The following is a 19,164-nucleotide window of genomic DNA, read 5'->3' as shown; positions in this document are numbered from 1 at the left end:
AATTAATGAAAAAAAGTAACCTGACATTTACTATTAAATAAATTGTTGTTCTAGCATTGTGTCCGTTTTGAAAATCATATGAAATCGCGTATAGATGTACCCACAGCATTTTTGAGCACAATTAATTAAAATGCATTTAAACCAAGCATTTACACATCTTTAATTTGTAAAGTTTTCTTGTGTACACCAAACTTGTGCATTTTGCAGAGAAAACAAATTGAAAGAGAAAGGATGCTGCATCTGATATACTTTGGCATGTACAACATCTGAACCTTGTAATAGCAACAAACTATTATATACCACATATCCAGTATTAACATCAGTTTGACATCACCTACACTGGATTGGAAACTGTTCTGGATCCTCACTTTAAATAGCATAATGAGGTTGGTTTACAAAGATCTATGAAACGAGTAATTCTAGTGGCTCAAAAATAGGCAGTTCTCCTTACATGAGTGTGCATTTATATTGCTAATTAACAAGAGAACCGATATTAAAAAAAAAATATACAGAGAATATGCCATTCTAGGATGGAAAGATCTTCACACTCCACATGTGAAACAAGGAGCTGATAACAGACTGCAACATATATTCTAATTGGTCCAATCTAAAACAGATACAAAGAGTATCTGTATGTTATAAAAAAAGTAAATGTTGCTTAGCTTTCAAATCCAACATGAGAAACCTGAATATCACAACTTAGTGTCCATATCAAAAATTCTGAGTCTACAGCCACTGAATAAGTAGTAACACAATTGCTACCATGTGCTAAATAATCACTGAACGCACAGTGGTTACACATAATAAAATGTATACAAAAAAAAAAAAAAAAAAAAAAAAATTCTACAGTAACTCACTTCTTCGCATAATGGGTTTTCCAAAAAAACAAAACAAAACAAAACAAAACAAAACAAAAAAAGATTATACTAGACATGACTGCTGAAATGATAACAATATGACACACTACACTGGAAAACTTGTTGAAAAATTGCACCAATTCAGTCAACAGCACTTGTGTCAGTCTGTAATACCAGCAGCTAACTCACAATCAAGTCTCAAATGGGCTCCTTATTAATAAACGGGCATATGGGCAGATCAGAAGTAGAACATATGTTCTAAGCCACAGATATTGTTGATTGAGATGGATGATTCCATGGGATAAGTATGGAGAATTTGAGTTCAAACTAGAGCTCGTTCATTATATGTTCATAACCTGTCTTGTAAAACCGTTTGTTGTCAGTCTGACACTCCACTTTTGGTGCGTTTGCCATGTACTGAAAGACCCGAGGACACAGCATGACCATTGCAAGTGGCATCTGATGACTCCTGCCCCTCCTCTAGTTCAGGAAGTGACTCCTCTATCTCCTTCATACGGGCCATGGCCCGGTCAATGGTTGCTGTGGTGACCAGGTTGAAGTCATGCAGATTGACCAGGTGCAGCAGAAAGTTCCGACACAGATTCCTGCGAATGATGTATGGCCCGCAGTTTTCCACAAACAGCATGCTTGCCTGGCTCATCTGATTATCAGCAATGAATCTGGAGAAAGTACAGTTAGCCAAATAAGAACAGCACCAATAATCCACCACTGTTGGATGTTTTTGTAAGTCTATGATCAAGGCTCTAAAAATATAATTAACAAAAAAAGAAAGACAATATGAATGCATGTTTACCCATTCTTCATAACATGAAGATTCCACAACTTCATTACTTCTTTTTCTCCTTCATTCACATCTGTGAATTCTTCAATTTGCTTCAAGCAAAATAAAACATACTAATCATGATTCGAGAACAGAATAGATTTAGTCAGACTCATAATACATAAAAGAGTGTGAACTGTTTAATTCAAACGCAAAAGGTACTTGCTTGACCAGCTGACTAACCGTGGTGGTCTTTTCTCTGAGCCACTCTGGATCCTTCTCATCCTCACTGTCCACCTCCATCTCCTGTGGACGGAGGGGCATGCAGCTGTCGCTGTGGAAATACAGACGGTTATGTCCGCTCACATAAGTCCGCTGCTGCTCTGGCTCACCCTCCTCTGACTCCAAAAACTCAGACAGACTTGGCTTGGTTCGCTTTGGCCTAAATGAAAGTGAGAGATTATTAAACATCCATGGTTAACATTTCTGGCATCACAGCCATGGATAAAACAGGAGAATGTGGCATTTATCTGTATTATACTTTTAGAGTGTGCAGCACACGTGATTTTTCCAGCAAAAAGAACTTTTGAGTGACTGATGCAAAAGCATACACCATTTATGCTTAATATGCCAACAATAAGTAAGGTCATGTAAATGCCTAAACAGTTTTGTTGGTGGTTTTGTTTTTTAAAATCAAGTAAAACTCAGAATGGTTTATGCAAAAACCAACTGAAAGACTTTGGCACATCACCCTGACTTTCTTGACACCTCCTCAGGCATTATGGCACCTTATTCATCATGCACATCCTGTATACAGTCATGGCCAAAAATATTGGCACCCTTGCAATTCTGTCAGAAAATGCAACACTTCTCTCAGAAAACTGTTCCAATTGCAAATGTTTTGGTATTCACGTGCTTATTGTTTTTGTTTGCACTGCAACAGCACAAAAAAACTGAGAAGAAAAGTCAAACTTGATCATATTTCACACAGAACTCAAAAATGGACTGGACAAAATTATTGTCACCTTGTCAAAATTATAAGAAATAATTGCTTTTCATGTGATGCTCCTGTAATTTGTATTTAAACACACCTGTGGCAAGTAACAGGTGTGGGCAATATAGTAATCACACTTGCAACCAGTTAAAATGGAGAAAAGTTGACTCAACCTTTGTGTTGTGCGTCACACGGAGCATGGAGAAAAGAAGTGTAAAGAGTTGTCTGTGGACAAACATGGACAATCTCAAGGCTACAAGTTTATATCCAAAGATCTTAATGTTCTTAGTGTCCACTGTGCACAATATCATCAGGATGTTTACAGCCAATGGCACTGTAGCTAACCTCCCTGGACATGGACGGAAGAGCAAAAGGAGACCCAGGAGGACGCCACTGCTGACACAAAAGCATTAAAATGAAAGAGAGTCTCCACCAGAGGCCATGGGTCTTCCAGCAGGATAATGACCCGAAACACAGAAATGGTTACAAACAAAGCAACGAGTTCAGATCTGAATCCCATAGAACACCTGTGGCGAGATCTCAAAACAGCAGTTGGGAGAAGGTATCCTTCAAATCCCAATGACCTAGAGCAATTTACAAAAGAAGAGTGATCCAAAATTCCAGTAGAGAGGTGTGAGAAACTCATTCATGGTTATAGGAAGCAATTGATTTCAGTTATTTTTTTCCAAAGGGGTGCTACCAAATATTAAGTTATACGTGCCAATTTTTGGGGTTCTGTGTGGAATTGTATCAGATTTGACTTTTCTTCTGTTTTTTGTGTTGTTCCAATGCAAATAAATAAATGAGTACAAAAACATTTGCAACTGCAAACATTTTCTGAGAGAGGGATTGCATTTTCTGACAGAATTGCAAGGGTGCCAATATTTTTGGCCATGACTATATTTTGTCATTAAAACTGGAAAAAACCCAATTAAAAATAAAAAAAAACTGAGCTGATTTTAAACAGTTGTCAGTGATAGAAACACACTTATTGCCTATAACAATGGTTTAAATTCAAATAGAAATTGTCATCATACTTTTTGCATGGTTAAATAATTTATAACAAAAACTTCAACATTCAATTAAAAAATGAGAATTGTGGATTTGAACTTATTGGTGGGTTTAAGCATAAAACTAAACAAAGTTAGCATTTTTCCAAAAAACAGTGACACATTTTCATACCGACAAACAAGTATGTGGGTGACAGCTGTCCTCTTAACAGGACCGTTGCGGCTAAAGGCAAAGCCAGGCTGGCTGTGGATGTCTTGTGGATTGCCAACATATGACCCATCATAGCACTCATTTATGGACACGTCTATCCGAGCACCTTTAGGATGAGGCTGGAAAACATAGCATTCAAGAACAATAAGTCACTCACAAATCTGTCTGTGTTTGCCACTGTATGCCTTGCATAAATGATGAAAATGAGCATGGTTTGTAGCACTCAAGTCAAAATACTGTGTGTAATAATAAAATAATGATTTAAAGATAATGTGTGCTTTCATCATTTTGTGGACAAAATCCCACAATCTTTGCCCTATCAAGAGTGCGTGTATATGTGTCCTCATCTGTTTTCAATGCAGCTAACCCCGTGTCGCTTCATGTCATCTTTTCACTCATAAACTATGACAGGGGAGTAACTAGAAAAAGACGGTCATTGCGACACTTTACAGTGATGAAACTATAGCGTCATGTGGTTATAGTATCAGCTAAAAAAAATATATTAATTAAAAGACCAGGGCCTGTATTCACAAAACATCTTAAGGCTAAAAGTAGCTCATAACTTGCTGATTTAAGAGAAAATCTTAAAAATAACAGGTGTGTCAAAAATACAAACCATCACAGAAATTCTAATGGATTCCACTACAAATACCATTACAAACATTACAAATCATCAACTTTTAACCATTAAAACCATTTAAAAAATTGTTTCCTGTAGTGTGTTTTGGGACACATTCCATTAGGATTTTGTGGTTTTAGCAAGCCAACAATAGAAGACGACCAATTACCAGTAGAGACCGACAGGCACCATTACAGTTATCACTAAAACCAGTACAATTCCCATTATAACCAGTAAAACCATTACAAATTCTGTGATGGTTTTAATCGTTTCTTCCAGCAGGGCAAATGGCTGTTTTTGGCAATCTGCCTCAGAATGTAAACATTTTAGAAACACGCTGCATTTATTTGCACAGATATGTTTTCCCACGCATCTTTTTTGTTTTTTTGAGGTTATCTCAACTCCAGATTTTCCTTTGATTATATCCTTGTTTTGATTAACAAGTTGGGCAAGATGCTGTTCTTGCATCCAATTTGGTTTTCTTTTATGTTTGCATGTCTTACTATCAGCCATGATTATTCAACTGTTAATTAAAAGGATGTTAATTAAAAACATCCCCCCCCCCCCCCACTCTTAACTTAGACTTAGACTTTCCTCTATTCCTTAGCAAAAGTTTTGTCTCAGCAGCTTTGTGAATAGGTTTTAACAGAAAACTCTTAGCTAAAAACTTTTACTGCTATTTAAGAGAACTCTTAGTGGTAAAATATTTTTAAGATAAAATGTTTCAGAAATGTAAAGCATTGTTTCAGCTGGGCAAGACTTCCACGTCCAGGAAAAAGGAGATATAAGGAATTTTTTACTTAATAAATTCATTCAATTCATCTTCTGAAATTAAACAAGCAGAGATTTATGAATGTGTCCAACTGTGCTCACCACATAGCTAAAGATGAATCTACTGTGGGAGAGTTTGAGGTGTTTCAGCAGGCTGTAGAGTTTACGGCAGTTGAGTGTGCACCAGGGACAGTGCAGGTCATCTCTGGCCTCTGTTTGCTGACGAGTGTTATTGTTGTATAGAAACTGTGGACAGAAATACAAGCATGTTGCCTAAAGTTCTTGAGGTTTGTTTTTACATTGCAGATGGTGCTCCAGTATACATATTAGGCATGAGTACTCGGATGTGACAGCGATGATCAATTATGAATGATGACTTCATTTTTTTTTTTTCCTGATGGTCTGATTTGTTAACATTAGACTGGCGAAATAAACTAAAACAGCATTTAAAAAGTTAATCATGAAATTCAGTTATGTGCAAGATGTGCAGTGCAGTCTGTCATATACATAACATTGTAATGAGAACACGATTGTAATATAATGCTGTAAATTCTCTGTGCTTTAGTTGTCCATTGTTCAGCGTGCTGTTAGGGGAAGAGCACATCTACAACAAGAGGACTAGCACAGTCAAGTTCATGTATGCATTTGCATCCTTGTAAATTGTAAGATCACTTTCACGTTATCTACATCTGATTAATCTCATATGACAAGTTTGGTAGAGTTTATTAACCCGCTACCAAAATTCTGCAATTTATCAACCAGTGTTTAGCTTTAGGCTAAACTTTAGGCTACGGTTAAACTAGTGTGTTTTCGTTTGAAAATGCATAACTTTTGCTACGGTCACACCTATCGTTTACACTACTGCAGCATTTGAGACTTTCGAAAACGCTGCAGACCCCGTTTTAGTTTAAAAACTCCGGGGTTGCGTTTCAGTGTAAGCGGGCCAAAACAGAGACTGACAGATGACATGGCTGCTCTTTGTTGTACCCATAGATATGTATAGGTAGATTCCCTATTTGACCTATACATAGCTGTGGTTGTACCTGCATGAATGATCATGTGACATGCGTTTTTGGTTGTGAAGTGTGGATGGAAATCGTTTCTGAATTGGAGTGAAAACGCCAGTGTAGACGAGGATCGTTTTCGTTTTAAAATACTGTTTTAAAATGAAAAGCACTAGTGTTATCAAGGCCTTAGTTGCCCGTGTATCAGCGTTGTTGTTGCAGGAAGAGCGCATCCACATTCAGAGTTACTCTTTCAAACTAGCATGTGCGCATTTGCATCCTTTTGTGCAGATGTACATTGTAATAGGTATCTGATTATTCTAAAGTAGGATGCATTTGTCTGAGTTTATTAACTCGCTAGCAAAGTGCTGCAGAGTGTTTTTTATTCACTGTTTCAGATCAAATGCAATACCTGATATTATTGACTATGAATAGGTTATTTGAGACCGTCATACAGCTTTTAGGTGTTTCTTTTTCTAGGATATTTGAATAGTATGTGACATAGAACGGGCTTCAGTTTACCAGAGTTCATTGCTTCATCTCATGCAGCTATTCCTTTAGATGTTTCCTTTTCAATAACATTGATGCATCATGATCTAGCAGTGTTATTTTTTATTTGTCAACATTAATTTTGTGACAGTGACAGTCTTAAAATATTATATTTATCTCTATGATGGAAACGCCCCGCCACCAAAGTACTCGTTTTTTTTTAGACCTATCAATAATCGAAATGAGAAACTGACAAAAAAGGCCATCCCTACAACCTATGGTGTAAATAGTGTTTTCTATTAGGTAACATACAAGAAACTTTAAACAGTGCAATATACATGAATGTCCTATAATAAGAGGTTCATAATTCCTACCTGATAAAAGATGCGTAGTTTTTGTCTGGGTTCACAGGGGGACTGCTCTCTCCTGGGCTGTATGCTGGTGCTCACTGATTCTTTTGCCGCTGAGAGAACAAAATGTCAGCATTACAGGTCCATCACAAAAGGAGTCTTGATCAGACATTACGTAACAAATAACCTCACAAAAACTAAACCGACCAAGCAGACCATGACTGCTAACAAACTTCAACAACATAAGATGCTAGTTTGCTTCCTTACCAGCAGGTGCAGTTCGGAGAGCGCTGGGTCTGCTCTCTGTAGTGCTGGTGTCAGAACTGCGGGTGGAGAGAGGTTTGGCCACAGGGGCTGTTGAGGGGTCACTGGGGTCACCTGTCCAGCGAAGGGTGAACTGCAAAGTTGGTCCCTGAGAGAAGGTCTCAAATGGGGGCAACCTCTTCAAAATAACAAAAATCAACAGTTGTAATCTACATTGCCACCGAATTAAATCATATATCTTTTACAATTTGGGAAATTAAGCTTTATTTTTAAAAGCTAGATATTTTTTCCAAAAAAAAAAGAAAAAAAAGATAACGACATTTGTCTGCTCAGCAACTCCCCACAAGTGCTTTGTTCAGAACTTCAAATGATCACAGGAAAGTTATCAGCTTATTCCCACCAGACATAACCAACCTTTCCATCGAGTATGGTCTCCCATGTGGCCCTCTTCTTGCTGACTGGACAGTCTTCAATCTGTTGCATGGAAACCTCATACTCTCCATCCAGCAGCTGCAGCCGTCTGAAGGACAATCATTATACAGTTATGCAGTTTTTCCTCACATAAGGAATTTTTTCTGGCAGTTCTAAGTAAAAAGAGGCCCTTTTAAGAACTGCTATTACTAACCTGTTTTTATCGAAAACAGTCATCTGAGCAACAAATGTTTCTGGGTTCTCTCCGTCACCTCTGTGGGATGAGTTTCTCTTCTTTCTGGATGGGAGTTCCTCTTTTACATCTACAAATAAAAGCATTGGGACTGTTTTGTTCCATTTTGGTCTGGTCTAGCATTTGTGAGGCTGAGGCTACAACAACTGCAGAAAGCAGTTCTCAATTAACTGTACTGACTATATTTGAAAATGTAAGGTGCTGACTTTAATAGTTCTTCATATCATCATGGACAGACGACAGAAAAGGTTCGATTTCAGTCAGTCACTCACCATCAGATTTTCTGAAAAAACATGATACTTCTTAAATTGTCATCCATCCCCTTGATACTTGGATATTAAAGGGTTAGTTCACCAAAAAATTAAAATGCTGTCTTCACTTTATCACACACGTTGTTCCAACCTGTATGACATTTATTTTGCTGAACACAATATTTTCAAGAACAGTTTTGGTGCACACAATGAAAGTCAGTGGGGTCTAAAGAACACTGGACTCCACTGACTTTCACTGTATGGAGCAAGATATCTCCTTTTGTGTTCCACAGAGGAAAATCATACAGGTTTGGAAAAACATGACACTGAGTAAATGACACCATTTTAATTTCTGGGTGAACTCTCTTTAACCTAACACACTAAAGCCATGAAAGAACTGAGGATGAAGTCTGGAGAGCTTTGACGCAGGATGACACACACTGTGTACATACACTACCACTCACCAATATTCTCATCTGCCTCACAGTTGATGAAGCCGTTGGGGTCTCTTTTGCCTGTGCGAGACACCCTGAAGAGAAGAGAATAGGATTTGACCATGTGACTGTTACTGGGCTCAAACTCATTGCTGGACACCAGCAGGGAAGGGAAGGCACCAGACTTGGTTTGGCTGAGATCCGGGTTCAAAGGCACCTGCTTTTTCCCCGTAGGCACTTGCTTTATAGGGCAGCTGACATCCTAAGGGAGCAAAATGACCAACATAACAAAAAGAAAGAGATTTTTAAAGCGGTATACTTTAATTGTTTTATCCATTTGTTTGTTTTAAGTGATAGCTCACCCAAAAGTGAACAATTACTCACCCTCAAGTCACTCCAAACCCAAATAAATACATTCATATAAATTAACATAAAAGAGTAGCTCACCTTACGCTTTTTATGACAGACTTTGACAAGTAGCACCTCAAGTGAAACTGAGTTTTGATCATTTTCTGAGTTTTGACATGGCTTATCTGGTTAAAAGAGAAAATTTTATCAGAACCCTAAAATGATGGTTGTACAGACCATGACAGAAAATAACTTTAGGCAAATTCAGACTCACCATTTTTGTGAAAAAATCCAGTGAATGTCAGTTGCAGATGTGAAGTCAAACTGAAATCACAAATGAAAAATTCACTATCTGAAACCAAATGATCCTGTCACATTTTCCTATAACACAATTTCAGTTCAAACTATTCAGTCACTCTAAAAGTCACTGTCAATCTGAAAACAGTGGGCCAAAAAACATCTCTCTCTAGCAATTCAATAGACTACTTTTGGCCAGATTTTTGCCCCAGTTTGGGGACTGGAAGAGTCAACACTTGTTGCTAAAAATCAGAAGCACTCTGCAAATTTTGGGCAGTTGGAGTTGACAGATTGCACAGAAAGTTACATAATATATGATGGGCACAGACAACTTTTTTTTTTTTTTTTTTTTTTTTTTTTTGCTTTGGACTATAATTTGATTCAGCCGGAGGATATCAGATATTGATATTTCGAGTTGTGTCCCATGTTTCTGCATTAGTTTGTTGTCTCAGGAACAAACTGAGGCCCATGTTTCTGCATCAGTTTGTTGTGTCAGGAACAACTTGAAAGTTTGACAATCTATGATCCTCAGTAGTTTACTGCATAATGCCCAGTTTTGCCTCTATAACCATATACAAAGTCAGCAAGTGTATAATGGCATTTGCTCGAAAATCTATTCAGATGTTAAAAGTTGAGTAATGTATTCCAACCTAGGCTCATTATCTGTATAAGAACACAGCATGCGAAACATCTGTAGAAGACCAGTACCTCTGAGAATCAGGCTCCCCTTTCATTCTCTCCACGTTGGACAGCAAATCATCCACTTTAAATGTTTTCCTAAAGAAAAAGACCAGTTTATTCAATGAACACACTGTAAGAGAGCAAAGCAAAGCGGATTTTCAGATAACAAATTTTAGAACATAGAGAAGACCTACCTTTTGGCATTTGTTCGTGAGTTTCTATGAGACATAAAGGTGAGGGTCCTATGAAGTAGTATCGGCTGTGAAAAAGCAAAAAAAGAAATAAAACCAATTGCAACCAGACTCAACTGATTTATATAAACTCAGTGTTAAGCCTTTTGGTTAATTTACAAAGGTATACTCACAGCTATTAGGTTTCTTGTTCGTAGGAATCTGTATATTTGAGTAGGCTCTAAAGAGAAAATACATTAGTATTAATAAAACTTACTATTTTAAAGTTTCATAATGAAAACTACTTTTATCTGTCTCTTTTTAAACCCTTCATGTACAATATAACTAGAGGGTTTTAAATAACTGTCTGCAAAATGAGTTATTACTTAGTGATAGCAATGACAAACAGCATCACGTCAAAAAAAACAAAAAAAAAAAAACAGCTATAGGATATCACAAAGCTAAATCCAAGGACCCCGCATATCTAATAGCAATAATAGCAGACCAGAGTATTTTGTCATGATGAAGAGATGTGACAGATAGGAATGTGTTAATATACTTTCCCAAAAACCAAGCGATAGACATAACAGTTCTACTTGGTGTGCTATATGAGACAGACAGACTCACTCTCAAAGGCCTGCAGGAAGAGTTCATGGTCGGCCTGCAGCTGCTCCATCTTGGGCTTCTTTATGGAACTCACGCCAGAAGATGGGTATACAGCACCATTGGCTTTACAGTTCATCACCTGAGCCGAGTATTTCTGAGGAGCCATAATAAACTAACACCTAACCGAAACTTCACACCAAAACAACACCAGGCGAAGAGAATATCTGCACATTAATGACAGACAGCTGCCCTCGCTCCTTTAACCAGCTCTCTACCATCACCTAAACATCAGATATCGGTGGTTACAAGTCTCTCTGACTAGTGCATGTTTTAATAAGAGTAAAACATATGAGTTGTAAATATGTTATTGGTGTGTCCTCAGTCTGGTCACTGATCCTCAACAGATGAAAATTAGCACGTTAGTTTGCGGTCCTTCACAGCGACGAAAACACAGTTAAGCGGCACCGGGTTATCCATCCATACAGGCAGCCGTTCACGTACCGGTTTAGATAAACGTTCAGATTTATTGAATATCTATATTATTTGCGACGAAATTGCGTTTATTTTGGATTGGAAAATCCTACCAAGTGATGGATATCGGTACTAGTGTATCGCCCGAGCCCTTGAGGAAAGTGTTGTGAGAACCCGCCCATGACAATGTGGCAGCCAATCGGAGACATCATCTGGTGACATCGAGGTTTTCTATTGGTCTGACTCACCTTGATAGACGCGACATTAAGATTGGTAGAGGAGACAAATTGCCGCCAAGAATGTTTTGGTTCTGGGAAGAGAGAGAACTCGGGGAAGAATAGCACGTATCGCGAGTTCTCTTTAGTTACTTACCTATTGTAAATGATCGTTTCAAATAAAAATACTAATGAAAATATGTACCGAAGTAATATTTGTGTTCTACATTTTAATCGAATGATAGAGTAAAAACTGTTGAAAACCGTCAACCCTCGCCACTCCACAAAGCTTCGCAATTCAGTAAACATACCTAATTATTAATGCTGTATATGTGTACCTACAATGAAGAGTTTTTTTTAAATTACAAAAAATACGAGGATCCATCAATCGAGTACAGAATTCCCGTCGGAGTTTTTTTCTGGTGAACAACCGGATGTAAAACACATGACAACTTCCCGTCCCCACGTGTGTAGGGATGTGAAGCAAGTTAGGGTTCGTTATTCTGATAAAACTCTGAATATCTTACGCATTTATCTGAAGATTTACCTCACAACCTTTTAGAAATGGCTGATATTGTGCAACAACGATTAGAGGAGAGAATACCAGCGGTTGAACAGTTAGAAAGAGTCGGTTTGTTCACCAGTAAAGAAGTCAAGTGAGTATAACTGCACACACAAACATAACATACAAAAACAAGTGGTTCTACTTGCTTAAATAAGACTTTTGTTTCAGGTCTATGATGAAAAGATCTACTGCTCTTGAATACAAGCTGCACCGAGCAGTTCAGAGCAAAGACGATTATATTACATATATACAGGTCTGTATTGAGAAAGTGCTGTTTAATATATTTTTGATTTGCACAAAAATTATCAGTACATATATTGGTTGTCTGGAACATGATGGGTTGGGCTTTGGCTTTGCAAACCACCTTTCTAACCAGCTGCAAGGTCCGAATAGCTTGATATGTGACATGTAATTGGGTGTTTTTGTTTCTGTTCTTCATCAGTATGAAATAAACGTCCTAGAGCTCATCAAGAAGAGAAGAGCAGTGAGTAGATCTTTGGTTTATTTATTTGTAAAATATAGTTTAACCATGGCTATTTCTGGCATTGTGAAATGATAAAAGTAAATATATGCACCCTAAACTGCACTGTTGTGTTTACAGAGAATTGGTTACCATTTTAAACGAGAGGAAATTGAGTATCCCATCATTCATCGCATAAACCGTGTTTTCAGAAGGGCTGAAACAAAATGGCAGGTTGGAAAACATAAGAAAATTAACCTTACTTTAGATGTTGTAATTTAATGTTTAGTTTTTAATTTCAAATCAATTTTCTGTAGGAAGATGTGCAGCTCTGGCTTTCTCAGGTTGCCTTTAATAAGAAATGGGTATGTGGTTTTATTAAACATGTTATAAAAACAAGTAAATCTGTGATAAAATGTGTGTGCTTTTTTTATGATTATGTCAGTTATTTTATTATGTTCTTTCATTCAGGGCACAAAGGCTAACCTCAGCAAGGTTTTGTCATCTATGTTAGCTATCCATCCTGACAAACCAGGTAAACTTTTATTTTAATTTTTTTTTAACTTTTAGTTTTAGTTGGTTTGCCTAAAATATCTATTATTCTATATAGTGTTCATATTAATTTACGTCAGAGATCTAAGAAATTTCAAAGTAGATGGTCAGAAATAAAAGAATTTCACAATGCTTGCAGCTTTGTGGATAATGGCTGCTAAGTGTGAGATGGAGGACAGGAACTCTTCAGAGAGTGCCCGACATCTCTTCCTCCGTGCCTTGCGCTTTCATCCTGAGAATAAGAAAGTCTATCAGGAGGTGAGGAGACACTGGCATCTCTTTGAATTAGCCTGAAAAACAAATAAAACATTTAATTATAAAAGATCCACACTGATGTTTGTATACTAAAACTTTGTGTGTGCGCACAGTATTTCCGGATGGAGCTTATGCATGCTGAGAAACTGAGGAAACAGAAGCAGGAGTTGGAACAAGCTGGAGTAGATGTGGTAGGGTTATAGTTGTAGATCTGAGCCTTTTCTTGGTTGAATAAAATAATTAAAAAGCGAGTAACAAAACATGTTTTTTGTTTGTTTGTTTTTTCAATTTAGGAAGAATATAATTTTTCTCCAGAAATCTTGAGTGGAAAAATTGCTGAAGTGGTGTATAGAAATGCTGCAGAAAAAATAAAAGGTCAGCTAAATTTCCACAGAACTGTTCAACTCAACATTAGCTGAGTATTAGCCGAGTGTTGTATTTATCTGTCTTGTCTTAACAGGGGCTGAATTCATCTTATCGCTGCTACAGATTGCTGCCATCTTTGACTTCACAAAGGAGCTACAGGACACCATCCTGCAAGAGTACAGAGTCTTTTCCACTTTTGCTTGCCTTTTCTAAAATCAGACAATTTACATAGACACACACAGGGTTTGACTCATTTTTGATGAATAATCAGCAATAAAATGCTGTGCTAGGAGCTACTGTAAATGAACAAATTAACACTAAACTGGTATTAGTGAAATCCATTTACAGGAAGTCATGAAAACATGATGTTTTAAATGATGTCTTTGTTCAGTCTGCAGAGTCAATATGTTGATGACTGCTTAATGTGGGATTTCATGGCTAAGCGTGAGCTGGATGCTGCTGGGGCCCCAGAGCTGCAGTCTGCGAAAGGAAAAGCCTCTGATACAGACCGCAGAGAAGAACGCTGCTGTGTTGTTTATGAGGAGGCTTTAAAGAGCCTTAATACAGGTATCATGATGTAACACTGACTTCAGACCTATGTTTAACATTTGCATCAATACTAAGCTAGATTTCAGTGGTGGAATATTAGTGGATTCTAGCAGTATGTAACTTGCCTACTGATGTCTAATTTATTTTTGTAGAGGGCATGTGGACATGTTATGTCACATTCTGTCTTGAGAGATATAAGAGGAAGACAAATGTCACTGTACTCAAGGAAAAGGTAATCAACCTGTTGTTTTTTTCTGGGGGGTGCAGTTTTTGTGATGATCTTTATCAGAATAACCTGGACTTGTATTTGGGAAGCTTGATTGGTAACACTTTATTTTAAGCTGTCCCTGTTACAGATTACATTAACTTACTATTATAATAACAATTAATTGTGCGTAATTACACGTAAGTAACCCTAAGCATATAGGAAGTACATGTAATTAAATATTACTCAGTACTTAACTGTATAATTACACAGTAACAAGAACTCCGTAAAAATGTGTAATTTATATGAATCCATATTTATGAAAAAACAAAAGGCTTTTATAACCTGAATAATAAGTAATTTTCACCTACAAGTTAAAAGCATATTTAACATTAGTTGTTTTTAACAACTGGTCATGTCATCAGGCTAAATAATAGCTAATGCTAAATGGTCTCACACGTTACCTATGAAATCCATGCCTTCCTGTGTCTCATCTTAATTTATTTTGATGTATGTTTGTAATAGTTAATTAAGCTCTGTTCAAATTTTAGGTTATCAATTAAAAAACTGATTTCTTTCTTAGGAGTTTTATTATCTGTCTTCCGTTACTTATACTAACCTTTTTGCCTTTTTATACAGTAGTGTTTTTGGTATTTATTGCTGGTTTATTTTAACTGCGATTAATGCATTATGTGACTGTTCACTTTTTCAGAGAAATGAACGATTACTCCGAGTCTTACAGGGTGCTCATGATGCCAAGCTTTTGCAAGAGACATTCTACAAGAACTGGGTAATGTTCAGTGTTAACAATCTCCTTGCAAAACCTCGTTACACACCTTATGTAGCACTGGATTAAAATGGTGCTGCTGTAGTAATATAGGCCACTTTCTGTCACCTCAAAAAACAGCTACAGGTCCTGCTGTCGTCAGGGGATACAGTATCTGCTACCCAAATCGCCATCACAGCCACCCAGCGCTTCAGCCAATCAGTTGAAATGTGGAGCTTCAGCCTCCAGACATTGGTCCATCTGGAGAGCACAGAGGCGGGACATCTATTCCAGGAAGCCCTGAAACACGTGAATCCCAAGGTAGTAGTTGTGCCACAGCTGCCTCTAAGTGGGACATCTAACAGCAGATTTGCCCTAATTAGTCCACTTGAACAAATGAACTTCTCCTGAATGCTTTTCTTTAAAAAAAAATAATATTTGACTTTCATCCAAAGCGACTTCCATTGCTTTTAAGACGTACAGTTTATCAGTTAATGCATTCCCTGGAAACTGAACTTCTGACCTTGGTGTTGCTGGCACCATGCTCTACTGCTCAAGCTACAGGAATTCCTACATATAACTGTAATTAAGCGATAAGAGTCATCCTCTGGTAGACTAACTTAGTTCTGTCCTCAACGCTTTTTTCGTAAACCAGCTAGTGAGAAATAGTCGTGTGTGCAGGATTATGAAGCCTGTAGTTGCATAACCCCACAAAGAGGCCGTTATCCAAACAAATGGGAATATGATGCTATAGAGCGATATCAGCATGCATAACCTGTTTCATTTCTCAGTCCTTCATTCTCTCAGTTTCTTGCAGAATTAGAGATATTAAGGAAGAACAATGAGGGAACCCATTATTGTAATGAAATATAATATAATATGATGAGGTCCAAAATCTTTGTAGCAGTAGTGCAAATGCTCTTATTTTCATGAATTATATTATCAGCACAACAATTGTACATGAATTTCAGAATTTCTTTGATGCAGTGTAGTTAGGCTTAAAGGAGAACTCCACTTCCAGAACAACAATTTACAAATAATTTACTCACCCCCTTGTCATCCACGATGTTCATGTCTTTCTTTCTTCAGTCGTAAAGAAATTGTTTTTTGAGGAAAACATTTCAGCATTTTTCCCCATATAATGGACAGATATGGTGCCCCGATTTTGAACTTCCAAAATGCAGTTCCCAAATGCGGTTGAAAACTATCCCAGCCGAGGAAGAAGGGTCTTATCTAGCATAACGATCTGTTAGTTTCATAAAAATAATACAATTTATATACTTTTTTTATGCCAAACGCTCGTCTTGTCTTGCTCTGCCTGGACTGTTTTTGTTCCTGTTCATGACAGTTAGGGTATGTCGAAAAACTCCCATCTCATGTTCTCCCTCAACTTAAAAATTGTCCTATATCGCTGTTTTACCTTTTTTGTTAAGGGTGTTTGATCTTTTTTGCATGTTCACTTTGCAAAGACTGTGTCGGAACTTCTGCAGTGATGTAGGATGATTTTGAAATGATTTTTGAAGTTGAGGGAGAAAATACGGTTGGAGTTTTTCGACATAACCTAACTGTCTTGAGCCAGAATACACAGAGTTCAAGGACTGCAAGGCAAGACAAGCATTTGAGAATAAAAAGTATTTATTTTTTTTTTATTTTATTTTTTTTAATGTAAATAACAGATCGTTTTGCTAGATAAGACCCTTCTTCCTCGGCTGGGATTGTTTACAACCACATTTGGGATCGTTTGAAGCCCCATTTAAACTGCCTTTTGGAAGTTCAAAATCAGGGTACCATAGCAGTCCATTATATGGGGAAAAATGCTGAAATGTTTTCCTCAAAAAACATAATTCCTTTACGACTGAAGAAAGAAGGACATGAACATCGTGGATGACAAGGGGGTGAGTAAATTATTTGTAAATTGTTGTTCTGGAAGTGGAGTTATCCTTTAAATGTTTGGGCAAAACCTGATGATCCATCATAATTTGAGAATGTTCCAGAATCTTTTGTGCTTAACTGAAAGCAAGGAAAATGACCTTTGTACAAATGAGTTCCAAGAGCCAAATGTCATAAGTTTGCTTATAGAAATTTATATATTTTTATATATTTCAGTTTTCATTTAAACCGAAGTATATTTTTACAGTGCTGATAAGTAGTTTGAAAATGATATTTAATAATCAATCTGTAATATGTCCTACAGGAAAGTCTGCCATTATGGCAGCTGCAGGCAGATTGGAGGATGACCTCACAGATATCAGAGGATACAGAGAACTTTTTTCAGGTGAGACATGACTTAAAAATGTTTCCACTAAAATTCATCAAAGACCAGTTGATGATGGTGGATATCACGGCATTCAGATAATTTTTTTTATAGCCCTGATTACATGATGTTAATTTGAATTGTAATGTATTCCACAGTGTTAATGTATATAATATAATTAAATTGTTCTGTATTTGCAGAAAGGGCTTCTGTCTCCAGTACCTGCAGTGTCATCTGCCATGAAGGAAAAATACCTTGAATGGTCTTATAAAACTGGAGGTTACAAAAGGGCTAGAAAAACGTTCACAAGGTACATATCAAATACAGCTGTTGCTCTATGGTTCTCTTTCTTTCTGTATATACAGTGGGGCCTAATAAATAAACAAAAATTTATTATTTTGCATTGCTCTAATTTAAAAGGATTGTTTTAAATACAAATTCTAATTTTAAATCCTATATTTTAAATGTGATTTTAGAGCTTTTGTACTCCACTGTATAGCTACAATTTAAAAACATCCTCTTCTCTTGGGTTTCAGCTTACATGAACACAGACCCTTCACTAAGGCATTCTTCATGAAGATGATTGAGATTGAGAAAGAGCAGGTGAAAGTGATGTAGCACCTGGTGACAGGTGTTTAAAATACCTAGTAACCAGCAGACATGTTATTGTATATAGAGTATCTTACCGATTTGTAATATTCTCTCAGGAGACACCAAAGATGAGTAACCTGAGAGACTACTACGAAAGAGCGCTTCGTGAGTTTGGTTCCTCAGATGAAGGTGAGTGTGATTCAGTGCTTGTACCCTTTGAAAAGGCAACTCTCTTTTATACTTTGAGTAGTATATTTCACTGATCATCCAAAATAATTTGATGTTTTAGATCTCTGGATGAACTACATTAAGGAAGAGCTGGGAAGGCATGGAAACCCAGAGAACTGTGGGAAACTCCACTGGAGGGCTGTTAAGACCCTAGAGGGCGAAAGTGTTGAGCGTTTTACCACACAGTACACACTTTTGCAGACAGGGCACATGTAAAACCAGCATGAATCTTCAGTGTGTTTTCTGTATTGTTCATATTTGGACCGCAAACTGGCTTCAGTAATTTCTCTTTGAAAATTCCCATGTCTGTAAAAGGGAAACATGAAGTTCTGTTCTTTTTCAAACCTATTGGTGCATAAACATTTGCACTTTTTCTGTTGTTCCAGTAATAAACATTTTATTATGACATTGAAGTTATCTTAATGTTAAAGAAATGCTTTACATTGTATTTTAACAGATCCTGACTTATTAGCCTGACACTAGCACACCAAATAAAACAAAAGTTCAATACAAACATGTAACAGAGAAATGCTGTAGTAGGTGGCGGTAGCATTAATTCCAAGTCAGAATACTCTTTTCTTTTGCATTATGAAGCTAAACATTCATGTTGCTATCACAATACAGGTGTAACATTTTTTATTAGCAGTTTTTTTTGCTAAAAATTCTGAGGAAACACGGTAAAAGTAAAAATTCTAACCTATACAACACAATGGTGCGTTAACTGATTTCACATCTGAAAATTAACATGAAATGAAAGTAAAAAGTTTGACACACATAGTAGTTTATAAACTGATAACATTGTCAAGTTAAATACATCAGATAGTTTTAGGAATTAAGGACACTCTTAAGTTCTCTATCAAGTTCTACATTCAAGAATTTAATCAAA

General features: G+C 37.0%; 2 protein-coding genes across 2 annotated transcripts; one reads left to right on the top strand and one right to left on the bottom strand.

Annotated features, from left to right (window-relative positions):
- Positions 1–66: 66 nt before the first annotated feature.
- On the bottom strand, positions 67–11,454 carry suz12b (SUZ12 polycomb repressive complex 2 subunit b). Its single transcript, XM_051111880.1, has 16 exons — positions 10,823–11,454; positions 10,390–10,436; positions 10,220–10,284; positions 10,053–10,121; positions 9,322–9,371; positions 9,147–9,232; positions 8,730–8,961; positions 7,976–8,084; positions 7,765–7,870; positions 7,354–7,528; positions 7,111–7,199; positions 5,346–5,489; positions 3,815–3,972; positions 1,882–2,080; positions 1,672–1,751; positions 67–1,537 (listed from the first exon to the last, which is right to left on the bottom strand). The coding sequence occupies exons 1-16, from the start codon at positions 10,965–10,967 to the stop codon at positions 1,237–1,239; spliced, it is 2,055 nt and encodes a 684-aa protein (XP_050967837.1). The 5' UTR covers positions 10,968–11,454; the 3' UTR covers positions 67–1,236.
- Positions 11,455–11,624: 170 nt separating this feature from the next.
- Positions 11,625–18,684, top strand: utp6 (UTP6 small subunit processome component). Its single transcript, XM_051111886.1, has 19 exons — positions 11,625–12,143; positions 12,221–12,305; positions 12,495–12,536; positions 12,654–12,746; positions 12,830–12,877; positions 12,984–13,047; positions 13,204–13,322; positions 13,433–13,510; positions 13,613–13,694; positions 13,780–13,861; positions 14,077–14,252; positions 14,387–14,466; positions 15,152–15,229; positions 15,347–15,526; positions 17,400–17,480; positions 17,660–17,769; positions 17,996–18,062; positions 18,167–18,239; positions 18,340–18,684. Exons 1-19 carry the CDS (start codon positions 12,052–12,054, stop codon positions 18,492–18,494), a joined length of 1,785 nt encoding a protein of 594 aa, XP_050967843.1. The 5' UTR covers positions 11,625–12,051; the 3' UTR covers positions 18,495–18,684.
- Positions 18,685–19,164: the final 480 nt, after the last annotated feature.

Source organism: Labeo rohita, chromosome 6 (assembly GCF_022985175.1).
Source record: "Labeo rohita strain BAU-BD-2019 chromosome 6, IGBB_LRoh.1.0, whole genome shotgun sequence".
Lineage (NCBI taxonomy): Eukaryota > Metazoa > Chordata > Actinopteri > Cypriniformes > Cyprinidae > Labeo > Labeo rohita.
The sequence above is the reverse complement of the archived record's forward strand: the minus strand, read 5'-3'. Positions and strand labels throughout refer to the sequence as shown.

Excerpts from the sequence above, each read along its gene's own strand:
- suz12b (XM_051111880.1), bottom strand. The coding sequence starts at position 10,967 with ATGGCTCCTCAGAAATACTCGGCTCAGGTGATGAACTGTAAAGCCAAT. Across the intron at positions 10,437-10,822 it reads CTTCCTGCAGGCCTTTGAGA|AGCCTACTCAAATATACAGA; the intron begins GTGAGTCTGTCT and ends TTTTCTCTTTAG. Across the intron at positions 3,973-5,345 it reads GATTCATCTTTAGCTATGTG|CCTCATCCTAAAGGTGCTCG; the intron begins GTGAGCACAGTT and ends TATGTTTTCCAG.
- utp6 (XM_051111886.1), top strand. The coding sequence starts at position 12,052 with ATGGCTGATATTGTGCAACAACGATTAGAGGAGAGAATACCAGCGGTT. Across the intron at positions 12,306-12,494 it reads ATTATATTACATATATACAG|TATGAAATAAACGTCCTAGA; the intron begins GTCTGTATTGAG and ends GTTCTTCATCAG. Across the intron at positions 12,747-12,829 it reads GGGCTGAAACAAAATGGCAG|GAAGATGTGCAGCTCTGGCT; the intron begins GTTGGAAAACAT and ends AATTTTCTGTAG.